The 20,055-nt window shown below is 47.8% G+C and overlaps 1 protein-coding gene and 1 long non-coding RNA gene across 2 annotated transcripts; one reads left to right on the top strand and one right to left on the bottom strand.

The window, feature by feature from the left end:
* Nucleotides 1-10,830: 10,830 nt before the first annotated feature.
* Nucleotides 10,831-16,558, top strand: LOC130609212 (uncharacterized). The gene is made up of 3 exons (XR_008974734.1): nt 10,831-10,964; nt 13,399-13,488; nt 15,631-16,558. It is a non-coding gene; the product is annotated as an uncharacterized LOC130609212 (long non-coding RNA).
* A 221-nt stretch (nt 16,559-16,779) lies between these two features.
* On the bottom strand, nt 16,780-19,505 carry BHLHE41 (basic helix-loop-helix family member e41). The gene is made up of 5 exons (XM_057427924.1): nt 19,130-19,505; nt 18,843-18,906; nt 18,459-18,566; nt 18,090-18,201; nt 16,780-17,979 (listed from the first exon to the last, which is right to left on the bottom strand). The coding sequence occupies exons 1-5, from the start codon at nt 19,189-19,191 to the stop codon at nt 16,949-16,951; spliced, it is 1,377 nt and encodes a 458-aa protein (XP_057283907.1). The 5' UTR covers nt 19,192-19,505; the 3' UTR covers nt 16,780-16,948.
* Nucleotides 19,506-20,055: the final 550 nt, after the last annotated feature.

Here is a 20,055-nt window from a genome sequence, read left to right as displayed (position 1 = left end):
GTCTGAAAAATCAGCTAGGAACCTGCTTCCCATTACCTTTGGGTGGGACTTGGGTTCCCAAGTGCCTGAATTGCTTCTGGAAATGGTCTGTTAGCTTTGAGATTACTTGCTTTTCTGAACCCTATCAAGTTGGAAGGAAGCTCTTGAAGAAGAGAACTACCACTAGCATTAGCAATATGCACAAATGCTTTTGTTGTGAGGTAAGACAGAAAAGATCCTTTAGTGAAATAAAAGTCTCCTCTTGGGGCAATAATTGCCTTGTTTTTAGCATGAAGAGTATTGCGTTATTTTAGTGAACTGGGATCATATGAGTAAAAAACCTGATCTTGTAAATTTTAGTGAGTTATCTTGAAGCATATAAATTCCTGATGTGCATTAACTTGAGCGAATTGGGCCTTAATGATCCATGTAAATAACGAACTGTAGTCAGATATTTTTTCCAGAAAATAGTCTCTAATGGTCTGTACTGTATTAAAATAAGTATCAAAAGTGTTACTTTTATATTCCTTTTTTTTTTTTCTTAGAACATTGAAACATGCATGTTTATTCTATTTGCTACAGTATTTTAATGTTTTGGATGAAGGCCATCAGTTGTATGGAGATGACAAAACAATCATTCTGTCTATTTATTCAGTATTGCTGCTTTAAGTTTTCAAAATAAAGCTTTCAGTGCCAATATAGTGACTGATTGAAAGCTGTTCTAGCTCTCTCCAGCTGTTTTTTTCTCTGTTTATAGAAAACTAAGTGAAACTTGGTATATAAACTGTTATACCAGCAACAAATTATTGCAATAATATTGTGGGGAGGGGCTGGTGTTAAATGTGTGTAGTATGTACATAAATGTATGCATGCAGTGAATGCATTTAGGTCTCAAGTAAGCGGAGTGCTGAAGAATGTTTGAATCCTTTGTGGTCTTGAAAGCAGCTTACCCATGCAATCAAATGCTGGTTAGTGCTTCATGTCAGTGTGCAGTGCTTACGAGGTGGTCCCAGGTGGTCCCAGAGGATCAACTGGGAGCCCTTTGAACCAAATGGAATTTAAGCACATTCTTGAGTATTCCATAGATGCGATTCTGAACTGGGCCTAAAAACATATTCTGATACAAAAGTCTTTCAGTTGCAGCCAGGGTGACTCGTTTCAAGTGTAGCTGGTACCTCTGGAAATTTATGTGGTTCCAAGATGTATCCAGTATGCTTGCCCTATTGTTAAGGGTATCAAAATGCACAGAACATTCACCCTCCTGATCACCCTGTGAAACTACTGGTTCTGACTGGAAGATTTGAGTTGCTGTTCCTTAACCTAGAGAAGCAATGCAAACTAACTGTGAAAACACAAGTGAGCATTTTATTACTGCTCTGCTTCAATGCAAGATGAAAATCTGTACTATATGTAACTATATTTTTGTCATTTAAAAAGCTATTTTTTATTATCCTCATGAATGGTTAACAAAATATATTGGGATATGCTCCCACACAATAAATTCCCCTCTGAAACTTTGGGTCTTTACAATTCATGGTTTGCTGGAATTGCACTCACTGTTCATCTCGCGTGCATCTCATGACAGCTACTGGAACTCTGCCTGTCAAAGAGCACTTGGCCTGAAAGCAGGCCAAGGTAAAGTTTGGTGTGCCTGGAGCTCAGACACTTTCAGAAGTGGAGATGTGCCAAGCATTAGGGTGCAATGAACCCGCCTAAATGGCAATTTATGTAGAGGTGTGAGAGACGCAACTGGTTGATGTAGGGCGTTTTGGCAGACAGGAGAGGTCCTCTACCATAAACTGTGCACGTGCTGTATTTTTAAGTAGATACAGCCCAGGAGCTGTAAAAGAATGGAATTGCAAGCTTGTTTTCAACTGAGGAACTGTTACTAAGATTAGTATTAATCCTGAAAAGATAGAATTGATCAGTGACTCAGAGGCAGTGTAACTTAAAGCAAAGAGGCAGGGCTATGTTTGGAGAAGATTGGGGGTTGGAGCTGAACATACAGGATCATCACACAACAGATACAAGGTGCACCAATGTTTCAGGGAGCAGGACAACATTAAGCTTTGAACAGGAACTGAAGACCTGATTCAGGTACTGTGCTGAAGACTAGAGCGCCTGTGAAGATCATTTGAGTTAATCAATACAGGGAACTTGCTGCAGCTGGGAACTTGTGATTTTAAGCCATCCAAATGCAGTCCTTAGTCTAATATCCCAACAGATGGATTTTCCTAAGACAACTGGAGCCTAATCTCCTTAGATGTGAAAGGAAAAGACCTCACAGTAGTAGCACTGTTGACTGCCAATGCGATCATGAGTGTCGTGAACTTTGCTAAAGCCCTAGCACGTGACATTCATATTGGTGGTGCCACATAAGTTGCAGAGGACCTCTGCTCTGGAAAGGTGCCCCTTCCTGCTTCCGTGTTGGGGTTTGTGGTAACTATAGTTTCCCAGCATGCTCGGTACAGCTCACAGTTCTGATCTTTTTCTTCGCCTTTAAAGAACAAAGTGGTACATTTGTGCATGACTGCTGCAGCACTAATTAGTTCAGTGTAACTGGACCACTAATGAGTTGCAAAACTAGACCAATCAATGGTCCATTTCATTTAGAAAGCTGTACTGAGTTGTTCTGCCTGTCACATCTCTGTCAGCTAGGTGGTATTTCTTTATAATTCAAATTTTTAATGATTGTTTCAACTACATTGCCTAGTGTCTGAAGTAGGGCTCTGTGAGCAACACTCCCTATTACTTGAGAATTATATATTTGCTACCTTTGGCATTGCAGTTAGTGTTAATGAATATTTTCTAGGTCAGCCACTGCTTCATCATTAGGTTTCTCCATAAATACTGGATGGAGACAATCTCAGCTGGTCTTGTTCCATTTTTCCAGGTGAGTATGCAGTGCACTTTTTCCCATCCTTTGCAGTGAGTTCCCTGTTCTGTGTGCTGTCAGGTCAGCAAACTGCAGGGTTGTACTGTCCAGTGGGTGACTTGAAAACAGCCTCTGCAGCAAGTGCTAGTTCAACGAGAATTAGATGCAAGCAGAGATGATAATTAGGCAACTTCACCACTTGTCTGATCGACTCAGAGACTGCCGGTGTCTCCATGCCACTTCCAGTGGGTCTGTCTGGTGCCTCTCCAGGGAAAAAGCCTCCTTGCTGTCATACAGACAGTCCTGGTGTTTCTCTCCTGTGAAGTGTATTTGCTGTGCACCAACTCCTGGCTAGGACAGATGTTCATCCCTCATGCAAACTAAAGTTTGATTTCTAGAGGCTTTTCTGATCTGAATCCCTGGCTGTGGAAAAGCTGCAGGAATTTCTCAATCTCCGGCAGAGTGCAATAGTGTCATCACTGCATTATCATGCTTTTCTGTTCAGTCATATGGAAACTGACAGAGGTGACATACAGCTACGGAAGAATGGGTTTTCAGCTGCGGGAGATGGCCACTGGGTTTTAATCTCCAGTACTTGCTTCAGTCCACATGGGTTAAGAGACTTTGATTTCAGTTTCCAGTCCTCTGAGTCACAGGTGTATTAAGGAGAAGTGGAGTTGAAAACATGTTGGCCTGCAACATTTATAAGCTCTGTCCCACACCCCAATCTCATAATGTAATTACTTTATTAATTACCTATGTATTGGCTTGTTCCCCAAGAGCATGCTTTCATGGATACTGTTCCTGCAAAACACAGAATGATGCTGTTGTTCAAGCTATAGTTTTTCCTTTCTGTACATCTTTTTTGCATTTGCTATTCTGTGCTTGCGCTTTGTCTCGCTCTTCTGCAGAAGGAGGAAAGCAATAAGTAATTGGAAGACTTAGTGAGAAAATGCAATATAAAAGATCTAATGTTCAATCCTGGGTCAAGGTGGAAGGAAGAAAAGTTTTCTGTGATTTCTTTTTAATGAGCAAAAGTTTGAAGAAAAATATTCAGAAGAGCTCCATCTGGGCTTATGAAAAGTCCACTTAAAAAAAAACAAAACACCTTACCCGGTGACATACAAATGAGTGCAGATAATTACCTGCCTGGGTGTTTTAAAAGGGAGGGCTTCTGGTTAAAACAGTAAGAAAAAAAAAAAATAAAATGGACATACACCAAGGAAAACAACTTTAACCTCATTCGTATTTGCCATTTGCCCTGGAGTCCCTTTCACTACCCATGTGATGGAAAGTGAAGAATCATGGAGCTTTAGAGCCAGTGACATGGTATCCCATCCATAGCTGTTGCTAACATAAAATTCAGGCCAGTCTTTAAGTGGGGAATAATAGGAATTTCTTTGTTGTTGCCTGTGGAGCTTGTCAGAAATTACTGCCTGTCACAACCTGCAATAGCATATCCCTTTTATCAGGTATACCAAAACTGCTTTCATTAAGTGTTATGTGCCTAGAAAAGATGATTTGACTTCAGCAGTTACAACCAACCTGAGGTGAACTTTGATCAGTGAGGTAGGACTAGTCCTTCTGGAAAGCTGAAGAGAAACCCGATAACAGCAGCTGACCTTTAAGTACGTTTTGTTGCTACAAGTTGTCTTAACTGTTCTCTTGACCTAGCAAATCTGCATCATGGTTACCAAGACTATGACCTGGATTCTCCATTCTCGTGTAGTTTGTCTCATGTACAAAACAAGCGTGGGCCAGACAGTGACACGGCAAAATGAGAACGGTAGCCATGTCCATTAGCTGTGCGGCTGGTGTGAAAGGTTACTGCTACACGCAGGGCACCAGATAATTTTGTCACCTTAGCTCTGTCACAACGCTGCAATTACAACGAGGTTTACACGAGAGGGCAGCAATACACACCGCCATGCCTGGAGCTGCGGAGGCATGCAGCTAGTTGAAAAGCAACTTTCCTGGCATGTATAGCACATAGTAAAGAATCATATAAAATATGCAACTTGCCATCTTTAATTATGCTCTTTTAGAAAGGACGCAGTAATACTAATAAAGAACCACATCCCACTCACAGCACGTGTGTAGCTGATGCACAAATTATGCGATTCCTGCAGTTTTGATGAGGACTCAGACCCAGTAGCTTTCTGAAACCGGTACGGACTGTGGGCTGAAACATTCCACTTTAGAGATTATCCTGTGCCTGGTGAATCGGCCTGTGCCTGGGAAGCTCTTGCTTCATTTCCCAACTCTGCCACAGATTCCTGTGTGTGACCTTGGGCAAGCTATTATAATCCCCCTGGATTGGAGTCCCCCAGATGTAAGCTTGAGATAATACTGCTTCATCCCTTTGACTTTGTCTATATATACGACAAGCCCCATGGGGAAGCACATCTCATTTCCTATTTGTTTGGCAAATAGTACTTAGCACAATGTGGTCCTGATCTTGGCTGTCTCATCTAGCTACTACTGCAGTTAAGCACGTTTTTATATTGCACCAAGAGGATGAAAAGAAATTGCCCTGAGTTACTTTTACCTTACAGTGAGAGCAAGATGCAGGTGTGCTGAAGGAAGCTAGGGGGTTCTGAAGGTGAATTGTTCAGCTTTACATGTATTTCTCTTTCTAAAAGGATAAAAAGGAAAGGCGAGTAATGGAATAAAACCTCTTTTAATTCTTGCTCAACTCTATTTTTCTTGCAAAGTGATGCTATTAAAATAGGCAGCCTAAATCCCTCTGCAAGTGCTGCTTGGGAGTGTGTTGCACCTCACTGACAGAGAGCAGGCTGACAGTTGCTTGGTGGTCCTGATTGTTCCAGCGTTTTCACAAGTCTGATGATGTTCTAACAATGTGCATGCAACTGGTAATCCACTGTCACAGGTTGCCATTTCACACTTTTCTGTAGACTCCCAAATGCTGTTTGGTATTAGGGGCTGAAAAGAAAATGCACAAGAGTTAGAATTGTAGGAGGGTGCCTTTTTTTGGTTTTTCTTAATTCCAAAGTGTTTTCTACATGCTCTAAATCATTTTAATTAACTAAGAAACACCTCAGCTGTGCTTAGTCTGGAGACCTGCACAGAATGAGCACCCTTCAGCACGCCTTAGCACAGAGACTCAATCCTAGTGCCCAGTTCTGAGATTAAAGATCATTTTAAGATGTTGCCATCTGAGCCCATTTATACATGCACCCACATATATACTTGTATGCAGTAAAATCATTAGATATCGTTTTCGTTTTTGTCACCTGGGAAAACTAAGGCCCAGGGAGCTGCAGGGTCTTCACAAGGAGTACATGCTCTTCATCTCCATGTACTTACTTTTGTATAGGGATCTTTCACTATAAAGTCTGTTCTCATCATACAGAAATACAGTTTTCCAACAACAGTTCAGTCAGGCTAGAGGGCCATCTGTCCTAGCATTCAGCCTCTGGTTTCATAGCAAGGATTGGATGGGCACAGGCAGCTCGATAGTAAACAGCACCCTTTGTCTGGAGTTTCCAAAATAACCTATTCAGAGGGAAACCTTTCCCTAACCCCTTCAGTCAGAGGTTAAACTTCCTGATAGCAGAGGATTTATCTCCCTTCCAAACCGAACAATCTAAGCACTTCAAAGGAAGTGATTCTTAATCTCTCCTTTTGCAATCTTTGAGCCAGGTTCGACCAATAAAGCTTTTGCCTTTGAGATCTAATTAGTCTGTTTTAAACTTAAAGCTTTACTCTGCAAAATGAATGTCTTCATCTGCCATTGATTTTAGCACGCTGATTTCAGTATGTGCAGGAGTTCAGCTCCTTGCAAAATTAAACTTGTTTAAGTTCTTTGGCAGAGACTGCAAAGTGGGGAAGCCAAATTAAAAAGAATATCAAGATATCTGATGTTAAAGTGTCAGGTTTGTGTTTTCTTGTAGGTCACCACGAGTCCAGTTACCTCCATCATTTTTTCACCTTTGAGATATAAAATATTCTTAGAGCCTGAACTAAGAATAAGTGAAATCTTCCTGGCGTTGTTCTGTCCCATTTTGACTACAGAAATGCATACACACTCTGAGGGACAGGAGATGGGCCGTGTTTCTCTGCCTCTGTGTCTGATTAAAGCTGGAAGGTGAAAAGGTAACTGGGGTATTAGTAAAAGGAACTCCATCTGAGCAATGCAATTCTAGGGTGGCTTTGGTGTGTTTGGGGTTAAAAATATGAGTCTGTTCTGATTTCTTCTTCAGGTAACCATACTTGGCTTATTGCTTCTCTTGTCAGCATATGCAGGTAACCTGCTTTGCATGGTAACTCTAGATTTAGATTTGCATTTAGATGTGAAGGTGTCCAAGAAACTACAGTGGTTTGAAAGCATACATCCAGAAAAGTTGGCATTTCATAGCAGTGTCCCTGCTACAGTTCACTGCTGCATGGCTGAATTTCAGTGCCACCTACTTTGTGATATTGATAACAGAGATAGGTCAGAAGGAAAAAAGTATTCCTGTCCTCAGTTTCGCAGCAGGCAATTGTGAGGCAGTGGTTCTGAGCTGCCTTTCTGCTCCTTCTGGCCCATCTAGAAGCATGAGACTCCTGTAATGCAGAGATGCCTTCAGTCAAGGGGGCAGGCTTGCATCTTGAACGCACTGCCACATGGACTCATTGGGAGCATCTGGGGAAGGGGAGATGCTCTCTTTACAGGTTTGTACAAATACAAATTACTTTACTGTACCCACTAGGGAAAATGCCACTGTAGCCCTAAACTACCAGAGTGCTGTCCCAAGCCAAGCAGCTTTGCTCCTGAGGAAGGTATAGATGATCTCTGAGTAAAACAAAAGGAAGGGATGTGCAGCACCTTCTCACTGACCAACAGGAGCTGAATTGCCCTCTATCCCTTTTGAATGCATTGTCCTGGGGTTACTAAACTTGAGCCAACCCCATGACATTACTGTGTACTTTTGAAAACAGTTATTGCAGACTCATTATGTTCAGCAATCACAACAGCCAGACTCTTGAAAGTAGCTCCAGGCCTGGCAGGACACTGATGGGAGCACACTTCCCACAGATGGCTCCTGCACACAGATGGCTCCTGCACACAGATTACTCTCAAAGGTCATTTTAAATAACCGTACTTACATTGTAATTCACAACACCAGAGTTGCCCCTGTGACCAGTTGTGTTAGGCATTTTGCAAAGCCACTTCATGTTTTGCAGACGGATACATCTTTACTTTCTTATCCGCTCTGTAGAACAAATTGCAATACATACATACAGCTTCTTTCTGTTGTGCCAAGGAGAGGAAACACTTGCAGCTCAGATTCACACTAACACATTTATTTTTACAGGTGAACTAGGAGTGCCCATCAGGATTATCTGATGATGGCAGATTGTTAGGCCATGGTATTTCCTTCTCTCTACGCTGTCAGATGTTGAGGGATGCATAGGCAGCCTTAACTCCGACCCTTGCCCACACACATTCCCATACTCCTCAGTTACCTTGGCAGCACCAGTAATAAGCAATTCTTGCCTATTCTACACACTTTTCCTACATTTTTTTAAGTGGTGTGTTGTTAAGCAGGTTTTTTCCTACTCATTTTGGTACACAGCCCTCTACAGATGTGTTTTTCCTGACTCTCAAGTCCCAGTTGCAGCACATTCACCATGACGGACCCAGCAAACTGCCTGTATGTCAAAATCGGAGCACCTCTAAATTTGCAGTACTTGAAAACACAAGCCAACCTCCACATTAATGTTTTCAGTCCCCTAACTCGTAGCAGCTTCTCTCTAGAACAACAGAGGGCATCACTCTTCACATAAAAAAGTTGCAGCTGGAAGAGGAACAGCCCTGCGTTTGAATGATGGTTTGGTAACCAGACCATTTCTCTCTCAAGCAGTGATTCGTATTGAATATTCTCCCCTCAAGGAGGTTCACCTCTGCATCTCCTGCTCCCTGTGGGAAGGCCATGGCCAAAACCTGTTCTCAGACATGCATGTACTGTTTCTCTTGTAGATCTTGGCCTAGTTTGCACAAAATGATTAAGCAATCACTAAGAAATGGCTTTAGCTAATTGATTAGCGTCTTCACTTGGGGGAAGAAGAAATCAGAGTCCAGGTTCCTACCACAGCTCCTGTGAAGATCTGTTTTTATTCCAGTGGGTTTGTAACATAAACATGCTGCAAAGCAGGTCCGGAATCTTTTAAGTTTTTTCTCTCAGATGGCTGCATTATCTTCTGATCATCCTGTGCTGTCCAGCAGGAGTTCCCAGCCACAGCCTCCCCTGCCACCTGGTAAGCACTGCTGCCATCAACAGTTTTGATATAAAAGGTAGCAAATCTAGTTCAGCTGTTGAAAAACACTGATTTGTGCAGCTACCTCTGTGGAAAGCTTTAGGGCCGAGATCCAAGTAGAAGGCAGGGATAATAATGTGAAGCCCAGATCAAGCAGGGGGTACATATGTGTCCAGTTAACTAGTTTGTATGGCTCTTCTGGTCCCACTGAGTGTGGTGAATTCATCTCCTGGGCAGCTGTCTGCAGGGTGGCTGTGACTCTCATGCAGAACCCAACAGCTCTTGTGCCCGCAGTGTATCATGTGAGCAGCAGCAGGGTTATTCTTGGCTAGGACTGATGTGTGCTCTAGGCCCCTCGGCTGTGGTAGGAAGCAAACTGGCAAAAGCTGCTGAGGCTGGTATTGATGGCTTTCCCTGGCCCAGGTGGGAGGGTTCATGGGATGCCATTCAAGGTCCTCCAGCCTTGGGCTTTCTGAGGTATGGGAGGACAGGATACCTGACAGGCAGGGTAAGGGAGGACTTGCAGCTCCTAAATAAAGGAAAAGTTCAGGTATATAAAATGTGTAGCAGATTCTGCTGGGGGAGGTTAAGCACTCTTGGTTCTAAAGTCCTTTTGTGAAGCTACAAAAAGGTTGGGTGTTTGAAAACTAGGCTGGTTTTCTAGTGGCATCTGCTGCGCTAATGAAAGGTCTTGCCTTCCCCTACAGACCATGTTTTACTTACATCCATAGAACTTTGCAGTAACATTACTATTTGAGAAGAACCGAAGTGAAAAAACAGCCTCTATTAAGGAGTTCCCCAGCCATGATTTATTATTATGCCCTCAAGGGCTACAAACCTCCTGGTCTTTGTTATTTTCCTTACAAGAAAGCAGAATTGGTCCATACCTGCAAAATATCACATTCTGTTTGCTCAAAATGCATTGGGTAAGTCTCTTGAGTGCCAGGACTCCAAATCCAACTTGTTTTAAACCCTTGGGCAGTGCTAAAACTTATCTCCCCTAATCAGCAGTGATATTGCTAGCATTATTAGCTCTACACAGTGGCCACGGGTGCCACTTTACCTCAGCTGCTGTGCTCAGAGGGGTGCTTGAAGGGATAAAGGCAATTCAGTTTCTTCAAAACACCGCAAAGGCCACACCGGGCTGCCAAAACCCCGGTCCTCGTAACAGCTTTGCCTGCGGGACGGGGGTTCCGAGTGAAGCTGCACCGGCTTCGGGTAAGCCCTCAACCAGTGGACGTTTGGACCAGCGGCGCTTTCCCGGCCGTGCGTACCGGCATCCGCCTTCCCGCACCCTGCGGCTGGCTGAGGCCGGGGGAAGCCAGCGCCCGGCTGGGAGCCGCGGCCCAACGGCTGCCCCTGCCGGCGGGGGCGGGCCCCCGGGCCTGAGCCGTTGCCAGGCGACCGCCGCAGCTCCGCCGGCCCCTCCCCTCAGCGCGCTCTCCTCCCCGAGCCTGCGCGGCCTGCGCGCACGTGCCGGGCAGCGTGCGCCGCGTCACGTGGGCGCGCGCGTGACGACCGTTGGCTGCCTCCGGGTGTCTCGCGGGCGGGCGCGCGGTTTGGTGTGCGGTGAGGCGGGCAGAGGCGGGCTCTCGTACCGCCCCGCTCCGCTCCGTGCCACCCCGGGGGGCTTCTCCGTGCCGGGCCCACTCCCGGCAGGGCTGGCGCTGCCCTTCCGCGGCAAAACCACTGTCACCGGCCTTCTGGGTGCCTGCGTGAAGCTCTACAGGGAGCGCAGACAAAATAGCCCAAGCGACCTCTTTACCTCCTCAGGGTCCGCCCCTGTGTCTCCCAGAATTGCTGTCCAGCACTAAAGCATCTGTACGAGCACTGGCTTTTAAAACCAGAGGTAGGTGCGCAGGCAGCTGCAGTTTCACTTCTACCATCTGCACAAATGCAGATTAGCTCTGTCAGGCCGTCTTTTTCTTTTCGAGCATAGCATAAAAAGTACGTCATCTTTAGAAGGCACGTTCTATTCGGCCTCTCAGTCACTTGCAGAATGAAAGTTCAACCTGCATTTAAAAAAAAAAAACTCAAAACCAACCCCTGAAAAACCCAAGACATTTTGTTTTTCCTGTTTCTGTTAGTCCTGCAAATGCATTTGAAGATCTGGCTGCCAGGCAAAGCCTTTTTTTCTGCACCTCAGGCTGCATTATTGATACAAAGTCTGCCCTCAGTGGTGTGATTGTTCCCATTTGGTTTTGATGGCAATACTCATATTCCACCAAGGGAGAAAAGTAGATCCTGCAGTTGGAACCTAGGTAAAGGTCTTACAACATTCACTGGAAGCTGTGATCTTTAAACTACAGAAATAGTGATCAGGGTCACTACTCAGAGGATCCAAGCCTGAAGTCAGTTCAGTGGGTTCTAACCAAGTCCAAAGCCCTTGATGGACTAGGACCATGCAGATGGACTACTGCTTCTACATAGATGTGCTTCTTTGCACATAACGTTGCATGTGAGCAAAACTGTGTGCCTGCCTGGCAGCAACTGCAAAGCTGGATTTGTTGGCAAAGTACTGTGAAAACAGAATCTGCTGCAGTATTTGTCAGCTCAGTTGGCTCTGTAGTGCAGGTACTACTCCAAAGACACTTGGGGAGCCAGTTTTCTGCTGAGTAAGAAGGTGCCATATTTACATAATTCTTTTTCTTAGGTGGTTCTTCAGAAAATGCTCAGTTTTGAGACTGGCTTGGCCACAGAAAAACAAGCTCAACCAACAGGCCTTTGCACAAGGCGGAGAAAGAGCTTTTCCCAAACCCCCATGGCCCAGTAGAGCTGCCTGGAATCACAGTCCCTACTTTCCAAACCATGAGGTCACATCTTCCCACCAGCCACCCTGGGATGTATCGGGAATGCCAGGCAGGGAGAGGCATTCCTGCGCCCCAGGAAAGGGCAGAGGTGGCAGTGGCAGGTGTGTTGCCACTGGGTGCTCCTGAGTTCAGTAAGGCAAAACAACTTCTGCTGCTTGGCCCAGGGCAGGGCAGCTTTTGGCAGCCAGCGTCACTGCTGTCACTGAGGCTGTAGTGAGTTTAGTGTTTGTGACAGATGGCAACCCAGAGACTGAAATGCTGTAGCCATGGGAAGGATGCAGAGGGAAAAGTGACAATGGCAACTCAGCTTTGCTCACGTCCTGCCCAGCCACTGCTAGTGGCAGGTGAGCCACTGGCTTCTCTCTACTACTTTGCAGTGAGCTACTCTGAGGCTGCAGTATAACCAGAGATAATCACTTAATAGGGATTCAGACTTTCCTGAGTGCAACCAGCAGTAAAAAATCCAGCTGTGGTTAGTTTCCTTGTTTTGTTTTTTTTTTTTTTCTTTTGTGGAGAGGAAGTCTGGCATTTTTGTTACTCCATAGAATCACAGAATGGGTTGGGTTGGAAGGGACGTTACATGTTATCTAGTTCCAGCCCCCTGCCATGGGCAGGCACACCTTCCAGTAGACCAGGATGCTTTCCTTGAGGTCATACTTTCGTGTTCATTTCTGCAACTAGCAGGCAGGAAACTTGTCAAAGGCAATGGTGATCACATGATTCCAGGAGCTGATATTTGAGAGGAAATGGAAATACCTTGTGAGACCCAGGGTACGGGACCGACTATAAATTTGCCAGTGCTGAAATGCACATTGTTCACAATCTCCAGGGTTGCTGAATGTCAAAGACATTCAGTCTTCCCTGACTAAAGGTGAAAATTAAACAAGCCCCAAAACGTAGACTTAGGGCCTACTCCAAAGCCCATTACTCAAGAAAAGGACTCCACTGACTTAATTGGTAGGTCAGGCTTTTCTTAATAGGACTGATGATCAGTTTGAGTGAACCTTCCAAACAAAACTTCCATGACCTAATGCATGGAATAATAATACATGATATTACCTTCCATTGGCTTAACAACCTCAACTGTGTTTATTTAATGCACTGTAATGGAGCCTTTCATGTCACTATAATATACTGGGTAAATAAGACCTGTTTTCAAAGTTTATTGCTTAAGAAAATACATTTTACCAGCTTACATCCTTTGTCTTGTGGTTATGAGAAAATAAGCATACTCAAGTGTATACAATAAATGTAGCACCCAGTCCTGCGTACTTAGTACTTGGGAAGTGCAGACGAAGGCCCATATATCATACAGTTATAGAAAGCAGGTAAGAAATAACAAGCTGATAATACGTATTTGTACATAGGTAAATGTATATTTAAACCTATCAGGTTCTTGTCCAGTGTTTGTATGATTGGGTTTTTTTAACCTTGGGAAAATATGAAATGTAGTTCATATATAATTTGACTTAGGTGCCAAAGGGATTTGAGGAATCCTGGGATTTAATAATTAAAGCTGACACTAGGGTCCCTCCTGTCAGTCGCCTTTTGCCTGCAGCAGCAGTGGGTTATCAGCCTCAACTACAAACCTTTCTTTCACGTGTTTGCTTTTGTTAGGCATTAGGATTGTCTGAGCACACATATTTTGTCTTTATGGTTTATGTGATAAAACTTAATAGACTCCACTGATGGGGCAACTTGGCGTGAAGTCATTGGGTACGTTTGATTCAAGGACTGATAAAAATAAGCTTTCCTGTTATTGTACTTGGAAAAGAACTGAAATTGATAAAACCCTGTGAGGATCTAGGTTTAGAAGGATGGAAATTTGAAAAAGGCATAAAGACTGGCCCATGCCCAGGTTTCAAACAACCCAAGTGTTCATGATGGGTATGATTCTTTCGAAAAGTGCTCATGGCTCCACCCTTTCTGGGTGCATAGTAAACTGGTAGGAAGGGCTTCCTTCATGCACAGTAAGGCAAATCCCCTCCCTTAGCATGAGGAGTTGGAGTGTATGAGCATGTTCATCCCTGTGTAACTCTGGCCACGTAACACGTGTTGAGCTGTTTAAGTATGCAGGTCAAAGTGAAGTGATTGGCAAGATACGGAGCTGAAGGGCTGAAGCCAGTTCACTTTCTTTCCTGAAATAGCGTGAGGTGCAGGGTGGGATTCAAAGACAACTGCAGTCAGACACAGTTTTTTTTCATTACCTTTAGTAAGCTTTGACTTCAACCCATGAAAAGTTGGCTTCAGTGGGTATCCTGATGGAATGTAGTGGCGTTTGGTCCATCAGCATCATTTTCTGGAAAAAGCACTGCTATATGTCCTCTCGTACTTGTACAGACAGTCTGCCTGTATCTCTGTCTAACAGGAGTTAATTTTACTAAAGCTTCCTTATGAAAAGACGTATACCTATTTCTTAGTAATCTCACTTGAACAGTTTTAAAGGAGCGCTTATTTTTCACCCGATTTAGAATCCCTCCTCTATTTTAAAGGACTGCTGGAATCAGCATGAGTCTTAAGTTTTCTGTTACTTTTGCGCTCCAACTTCATGCCTTGTGCGCGTAATCATTGGTATTGAAGAACCGGCAGAGGGAGCATGAAACGCTTCCTTTGTGTTGCGCTCTTACATAAACATTGGCTACTGTTTGAAGGTTTCCTTAATTTTATTTCTCTGGAGCAGGAAGAATTTTTGAAAGGAGAGGTGATGCGGCTTAGGTATTAAATCCGCAGAAGTCTTTCGGGTGCTGCACTTCCATGCGATGAATTACTTGCCTGTTTCCACCACTCTCTTCCCCCTTCTGCTTACTCCCCTCCTCCCCCTCCAAATGTTCAGTTTTCGTTGAGGGTTTCCAAGCTGGGACATATATCATTCCTCCAGAGCTGATGATACGTCATTAGATTGTCAGGCAAATCGTGAAGTTTGCTCATGGTGAACAAAGACAGCTCCTGTGCAGCACCAGGGCTGTGAAGTATTCATTGCAAAGATTATTATTTTGCAAAAAGAAGAAGAGAAAAGTAGATGTCAGGAAGAAACATGCATGTTCCACAGGCACGCTTTATGCTTTGTGAAACGCACATACCTGCAAACACAGTTTGCCACAAGGAGTTAAAGGAAAGCAAAGAAATCCAAACATAGATTAAAAATGTGAAAAGTCATTAAAACAATTTTCATCGGCCACACAATCATACGTTTTGAAGCTCAGTGCACCCCTTATCATGTCTTATCATTAGATTTTTAATTAGAAGACAACCCCATTTTGTGTATTAAAGTTTTTATTCCTTAGTAAGAATTTTTTTTTTAATCACAAAATAGTGTGGAAATATTTAGATAATAGAATTCATGGAGTGCTGGAAAATACTGAATATAAAGATTGATTTCTAATATATCACATACTAAACTGTTCTAAACCAGCTGGTTTCTTGCAGACAGGATTTATTTTTTTTTTTAATAATTTAAGACAGCATAAGCTTGTATCAAGCATAAGCATTGTAACAAAAGTGCAACTTTTTCAGCAAACCCTCCCCAGAAAAGTTTTTAACTCAAAATATCATTAACACATATTTTCTCCCTACAAAAATAGCATGTCAGACATCATTAATTGAATGTATTAACAACTTATTTACACACAGCCACTCTGTAGGCCAGTAAGAGGGTATTTTTTTCCTTTTTTTTTTTTTTTTTTTTACTACGTTGTTTAAACACAGCGTTTGAGGCAAAACAGTAGCAACAGCAGCAGTGGATGCACCAAACAGACGGACAGAGCCCGCACGGACGGACGGATGGACGCGTGCTCACGCCTCGCCAGGCTGTCATGTCTCACCTCTTACGTAACATTCAAGTGAGATTTCTCACAGTGCTACCTTGGCAACAAACTAAAAATATCTAGGCAAGGTCTTGGTTTAAGCCTTATTCTAAAAGCTTTATCCGTGTGATTATCTGGCAGTCTGGTTTGTCTCCGGGAAGGGAAACGGCGGCATTTGAGCTCAGGATGAAGGGGAGAACCCACTTGGGAAACTTACCCAACTGGTCTAATCGTTTCTGATTGCACAGTGAGGTGTGTTACCTACGGCCTCCGCTTTGTGTCCCTCGGATTTAGGATAAAGTGAGTGAGGAGTAGTTCAGGCTGACGAGTTGCTCTGTGTTTTCTTGAAGGGGAGAAAGAGGAGGGGGGATATTTTTTGTAGCTCAGTGCAGAAACATTCATTTCATACAGCAAGGTTCGGGGGGAAATCTCTCGGGGACATACTGAATTAAATAGAGGGTGAGTACAAATGCACTTGCCACACCTGTATACCTTAGCCGAAAAGAAATAATAATTATAAAATAAACACAAGGTTACATAATGGGTCTGCCCCTCCTTCCCTTGCACACCCAAAACTCGCCGGAGCCAGCGGCAGCCCCGGGTGCTCAAGGCACTGCAGGTTCGGGCTCGGGGTGCTGCCGTCTCTCTGCGCTCCTGCTCTCAGTAAAGTGCTAGCGCGGGTGCGGGGGCCTGCCCTCCTTCCTTCTTTCCATCGCCTCGCTTTGCCCCGCCCGCACCCCGAGCCCACCCGGGGCTCCCTGGCCGCAAGTGCAAGTTCTTATGAACCCATTGCAAATAAGGTGCAACATTTAAGTTACCTTAGAAAGAGAGAGAGAAAAAAAAAACTATCCTTACTATTTCTTCTTCCTTTTTCTTTTTTCTTGTTTTTCCTTATTTATGCATGTATAAAGCCAAACATTAAAAAAATACTGAGTAGCAAATTTTCTCCTTGACGGTGCTCTGCGGCACACCGAGGCTCCCCTCGAGGCGGTCGCTCCCCGGGCCGGACGCCGCCATCCCGCAACCGCCAGCTCCCGGCTCGGCTCGGCTCGGCCGGTCCCCGGCTACCCCTTACAGATGCCGCCCTGCCCTCCATAGGAAACCGGGGGCGCAGGTGCCGGCCCGACGGCCCCTCCCCGCCCCGCGGCGGGGCGGCCAGTCCGAGAGGAGGGCAGCGGCGGCGAGGAGCCGGCGCGTGGGAGCTCCCGGCCGGCGGCGTCTCAGGGGCCCTCGGCACCGGGCTCCTCAGCAGTGGCGGTATCGGCGTCCTCGCCGGGCTCGGCGGCGGCCATCCCGGCGGCGGCGGCGGCAGCGAAGGGGTGCGGGAGGTGGGGAGCCGGGGGCAGCCCGGCGGCGGCGGCCACTTTCTCGGAGGGGCCGAGCACGGAGGAGAGGCAGGGGAAGGAGGAGGCGGCGGCAGCAGCCGCGGCGGCCGCGGCCTGGGCCGGGATGCCCGGGTAGAGGAGCGGGATGGGGGCTGCGGGGTAGAGATACTTCTCCAGGCTGCCTTTATCCAGGAAGGGCTGCATGTAGGCTGCGGCGGCAGAGGGGGAGATGAAGTAGAAGGGCAAGCAGAAAGGGGCCGCTGCCGGCTGTCCGAAGGGGACCCCGCCGCCGCCCGCCCCCAGGGCCATCAGCGAGCCCAGCAGTGCGGCGTCGGGTCTCACCAGCGCTGCCGCCGCCGCTGCCGCCGCAGCCGCCTCGGCTCCCCGCGCCGCCAGCCCCGGCGGGGTGGGCATGGGGCTGCCGCCGCGGTCCAGCTTCAGCCGCTTGGGCGCAGGGGGAGCCTCCTCCCCCGACGGCTCCTGCTTGATGGCCAGGGCGGGCAGCGCGCCCCCGGCAGCCGCAGGGCCGCGCTCGGCGCGCGCCTCGCCCTCCCCGCCGTAGCCGCTGTCCGTGTCCGTGTCGGTCTCACCGCTGAGCTCGGCGGCGTGAGTCCGCTGGATGACGGGCACGCAGTTAGCCTGGCCCTCCGGCTTGTGGCCCGGCGCGCAGGGGGGGGCGGGCGTGGAGGAAGAGGAGGAGGATCCCTTGCAGAGGGGGCCTGGCGGCGGGGAAAGGAGCTGGGGGCCGGGGAGGAACTGCGACGAAATGGAGTGCAGGTGGCCAAGGAGTTGGGCGCATCGCTGCTCACGAGGGGTCCAGCTCTCGAAGCGGGAGAGGTACTGCAGCACTTCCTTGGCGCACGTCTGAAAGCCCGAGTGGAAGGCGTCCAGGTCGGCCTGCACGGGGGACTTCATGGACCGCTCCCCTGCGGGGAACACGGAGAGGGGACAGCGTTTGCAAGCGGTTCCACCGTGGGGTGCCTCGCTCGTCGCCTTCCCCGCACCCCCCCGTCCGCTCCCAGTGCCCCCCGCTTACCATTCTGCAAAGCAATGATCTTCTGGTGCTGCTGTTCCGTTAAGGCTGTTAACGCTTTCAAGTGTTTCAAAGTCAATTCCAGCACCACAGCTTTCTCCAGATGTCCCAGCGTCTGCAAAGGCAAAGGAAGGGGGCAGCTTGGCTGGCTAACTCCCGGCATGCTGTGGCTACTGCCGAACGCCCGGCCGCCTCTGTAACTTAGGGAAACTGGTCCCCGAGGGGCCAGTTACGGGCAGGCAGGCAGGCAAACGGGCAGGCGAGCGAGCGAGGCAGCACGGCGTCCCGCACTCCGATGCCCCTCGGGCTGCGCAGCGGGCAGGCTGCCGGAGCCTGCATCTGCACGTACATCTGCGCCCCTCTGCACCTTACCGTCAATTTCAGATGCTCGGGCAGTAAATCCTTCAGCTGGGCAATGCATTCGTTAATCCTGTCTCGCCGCTTCTTTTCTATCAGTCTGTGTGGCAGTTTGTATGTTTCCTAATTAGCAAAATCCGGAAAAGCCAGGCGTTAGACAGGGTCCCTCGGAACGCCGACCAAAACCAAAACAAATGTCACGCCGACCACATGCCGCGCAAATTATCACCAAGGCACCGCTCTCCCAGCCGTGCCAGCTCGCTCGGAAACCCGCTTGTACTTCGTGGGGGAGGAAGTTAAAGCGGAGCCGTCCGGGGATGCTCCTGGGGGTGCAGCTGCGCCGTGAAATGTAGCGACCCCCAAATAAGCGCTCGAGTGAGAACAACCCCAGAAACTTACCTTGCTCTCATCCCTCTTCACGCCTCTTTTGGGTTTGCACATATACAGGGAAGGGTAGTCCAGCCTGGAGAGAAACACAAAGATCCGGCATCGGCAAGAGCCAGGACTAGAGGGCAGACAGACGGAGGGCCGGGGATCGGGCAGGGGATGGCCGAGAGGACGCAGAGGGAGGCTATCCCCGCGCACCGGCGGGCAGACGGCTCTGCTGCCAGCGCCTCACAGCACTTTCTGCAGGGGACGAAACGCCGTAGAGCCCAGGAGCCGGAGGTGCTGCCCTGGCTCCTTACCCTATAAAATCCCTGTGCTCCAGTAACTGCCTCTCCGGCAAGCGGGAGATTCCTTCATCCATGTCTGGCAGCGGCTGACGTTTCGTCGCTGCTTTTGATGGAGCCGGCGGGATGCTGAGATGAGTCCGTGGAGATCCGCGAGCGACGCTGCGCACATGCAGCCTCCGTTCCCCCCTTCTCCCGTGCAGTGGCGAAAGTGTGCGGCGGCTCGTCCCCGTTCCTCCCCCCCCTTCCCCTCCTCTGCCTCCGCCGCTGCCGCTCCCCCTGCCCGCCTCGCTCCCGCTCCCCGCGCACCCGCCCGCAGCACACGCGAGGTTGCACCCGCTGCCGCGGGGCACGCGCGCCGACAGCCAGCCCCGCACACGGCTCACGTGCGGCGGGCGCCGGGCGGGGGGCGGGACCGGGGCGGGGGGAAGGGAAGCGGTGGCGGGGGGAGGGGGGGGGGATGTCCCCGCCGGCGGCCCAGGGTCCGCCCTGCCAGACACCGGCTTTCCCCCGTGTTACCGCTGTTGCTGTCATCATCGCTGCCGTAGTTATTACTACTTGTGCCCTCATTACTTTTCGTAATTTTATTATTATTATTGTAATTTTATCATTTTACTTGCACTTGGGGAGGAGAAGCCGCCCGTGGAAAACGTGCCCACGGTGGGGGGATCGAGACCCTCTCCTCGGAGAAGAGGAGTAAGTAGGGGGGCGGGTAGGGCGTCACGTTTGGTGTACGTCGTATATACATTTGAGGGTGCGTGAGCACGAACAGGCGCACACGCGTAGTTGTTTTGCGGTGCCGCAGCTCTCGCCCTCCGGTGATACCACTCGGCAGACCTTTGGACGGGAGACGGGTCCGACTGCAACGCCAGACCGCGGCAACACCGCTTCTTACATGCGTACGGATACATATATACATCAATGTGTATATGCCCATATAT

The sequence above is a fragment of the Pezoporus wallicus genome, unplaced genomic scaffold (assembly GCF_028554395.1).
Source record: "Pezoporus wallicus isolate ANWC-B61680 ecotype Strahan unplaced genomic scaffold, APGP_CSIRO_Pwel_v1 scaffold_3294, whole genome shotgun sequence".
Taxonomy (NCBI): Eukaryota; Metazoa; Chordata; class Aves; order Psittaciformes; family Psittacidae; genus Pezoporus; species Pezoporus wallicus.
This window is presented reverse-complemented; position numbering and strand designations above follow the sequence as displayed.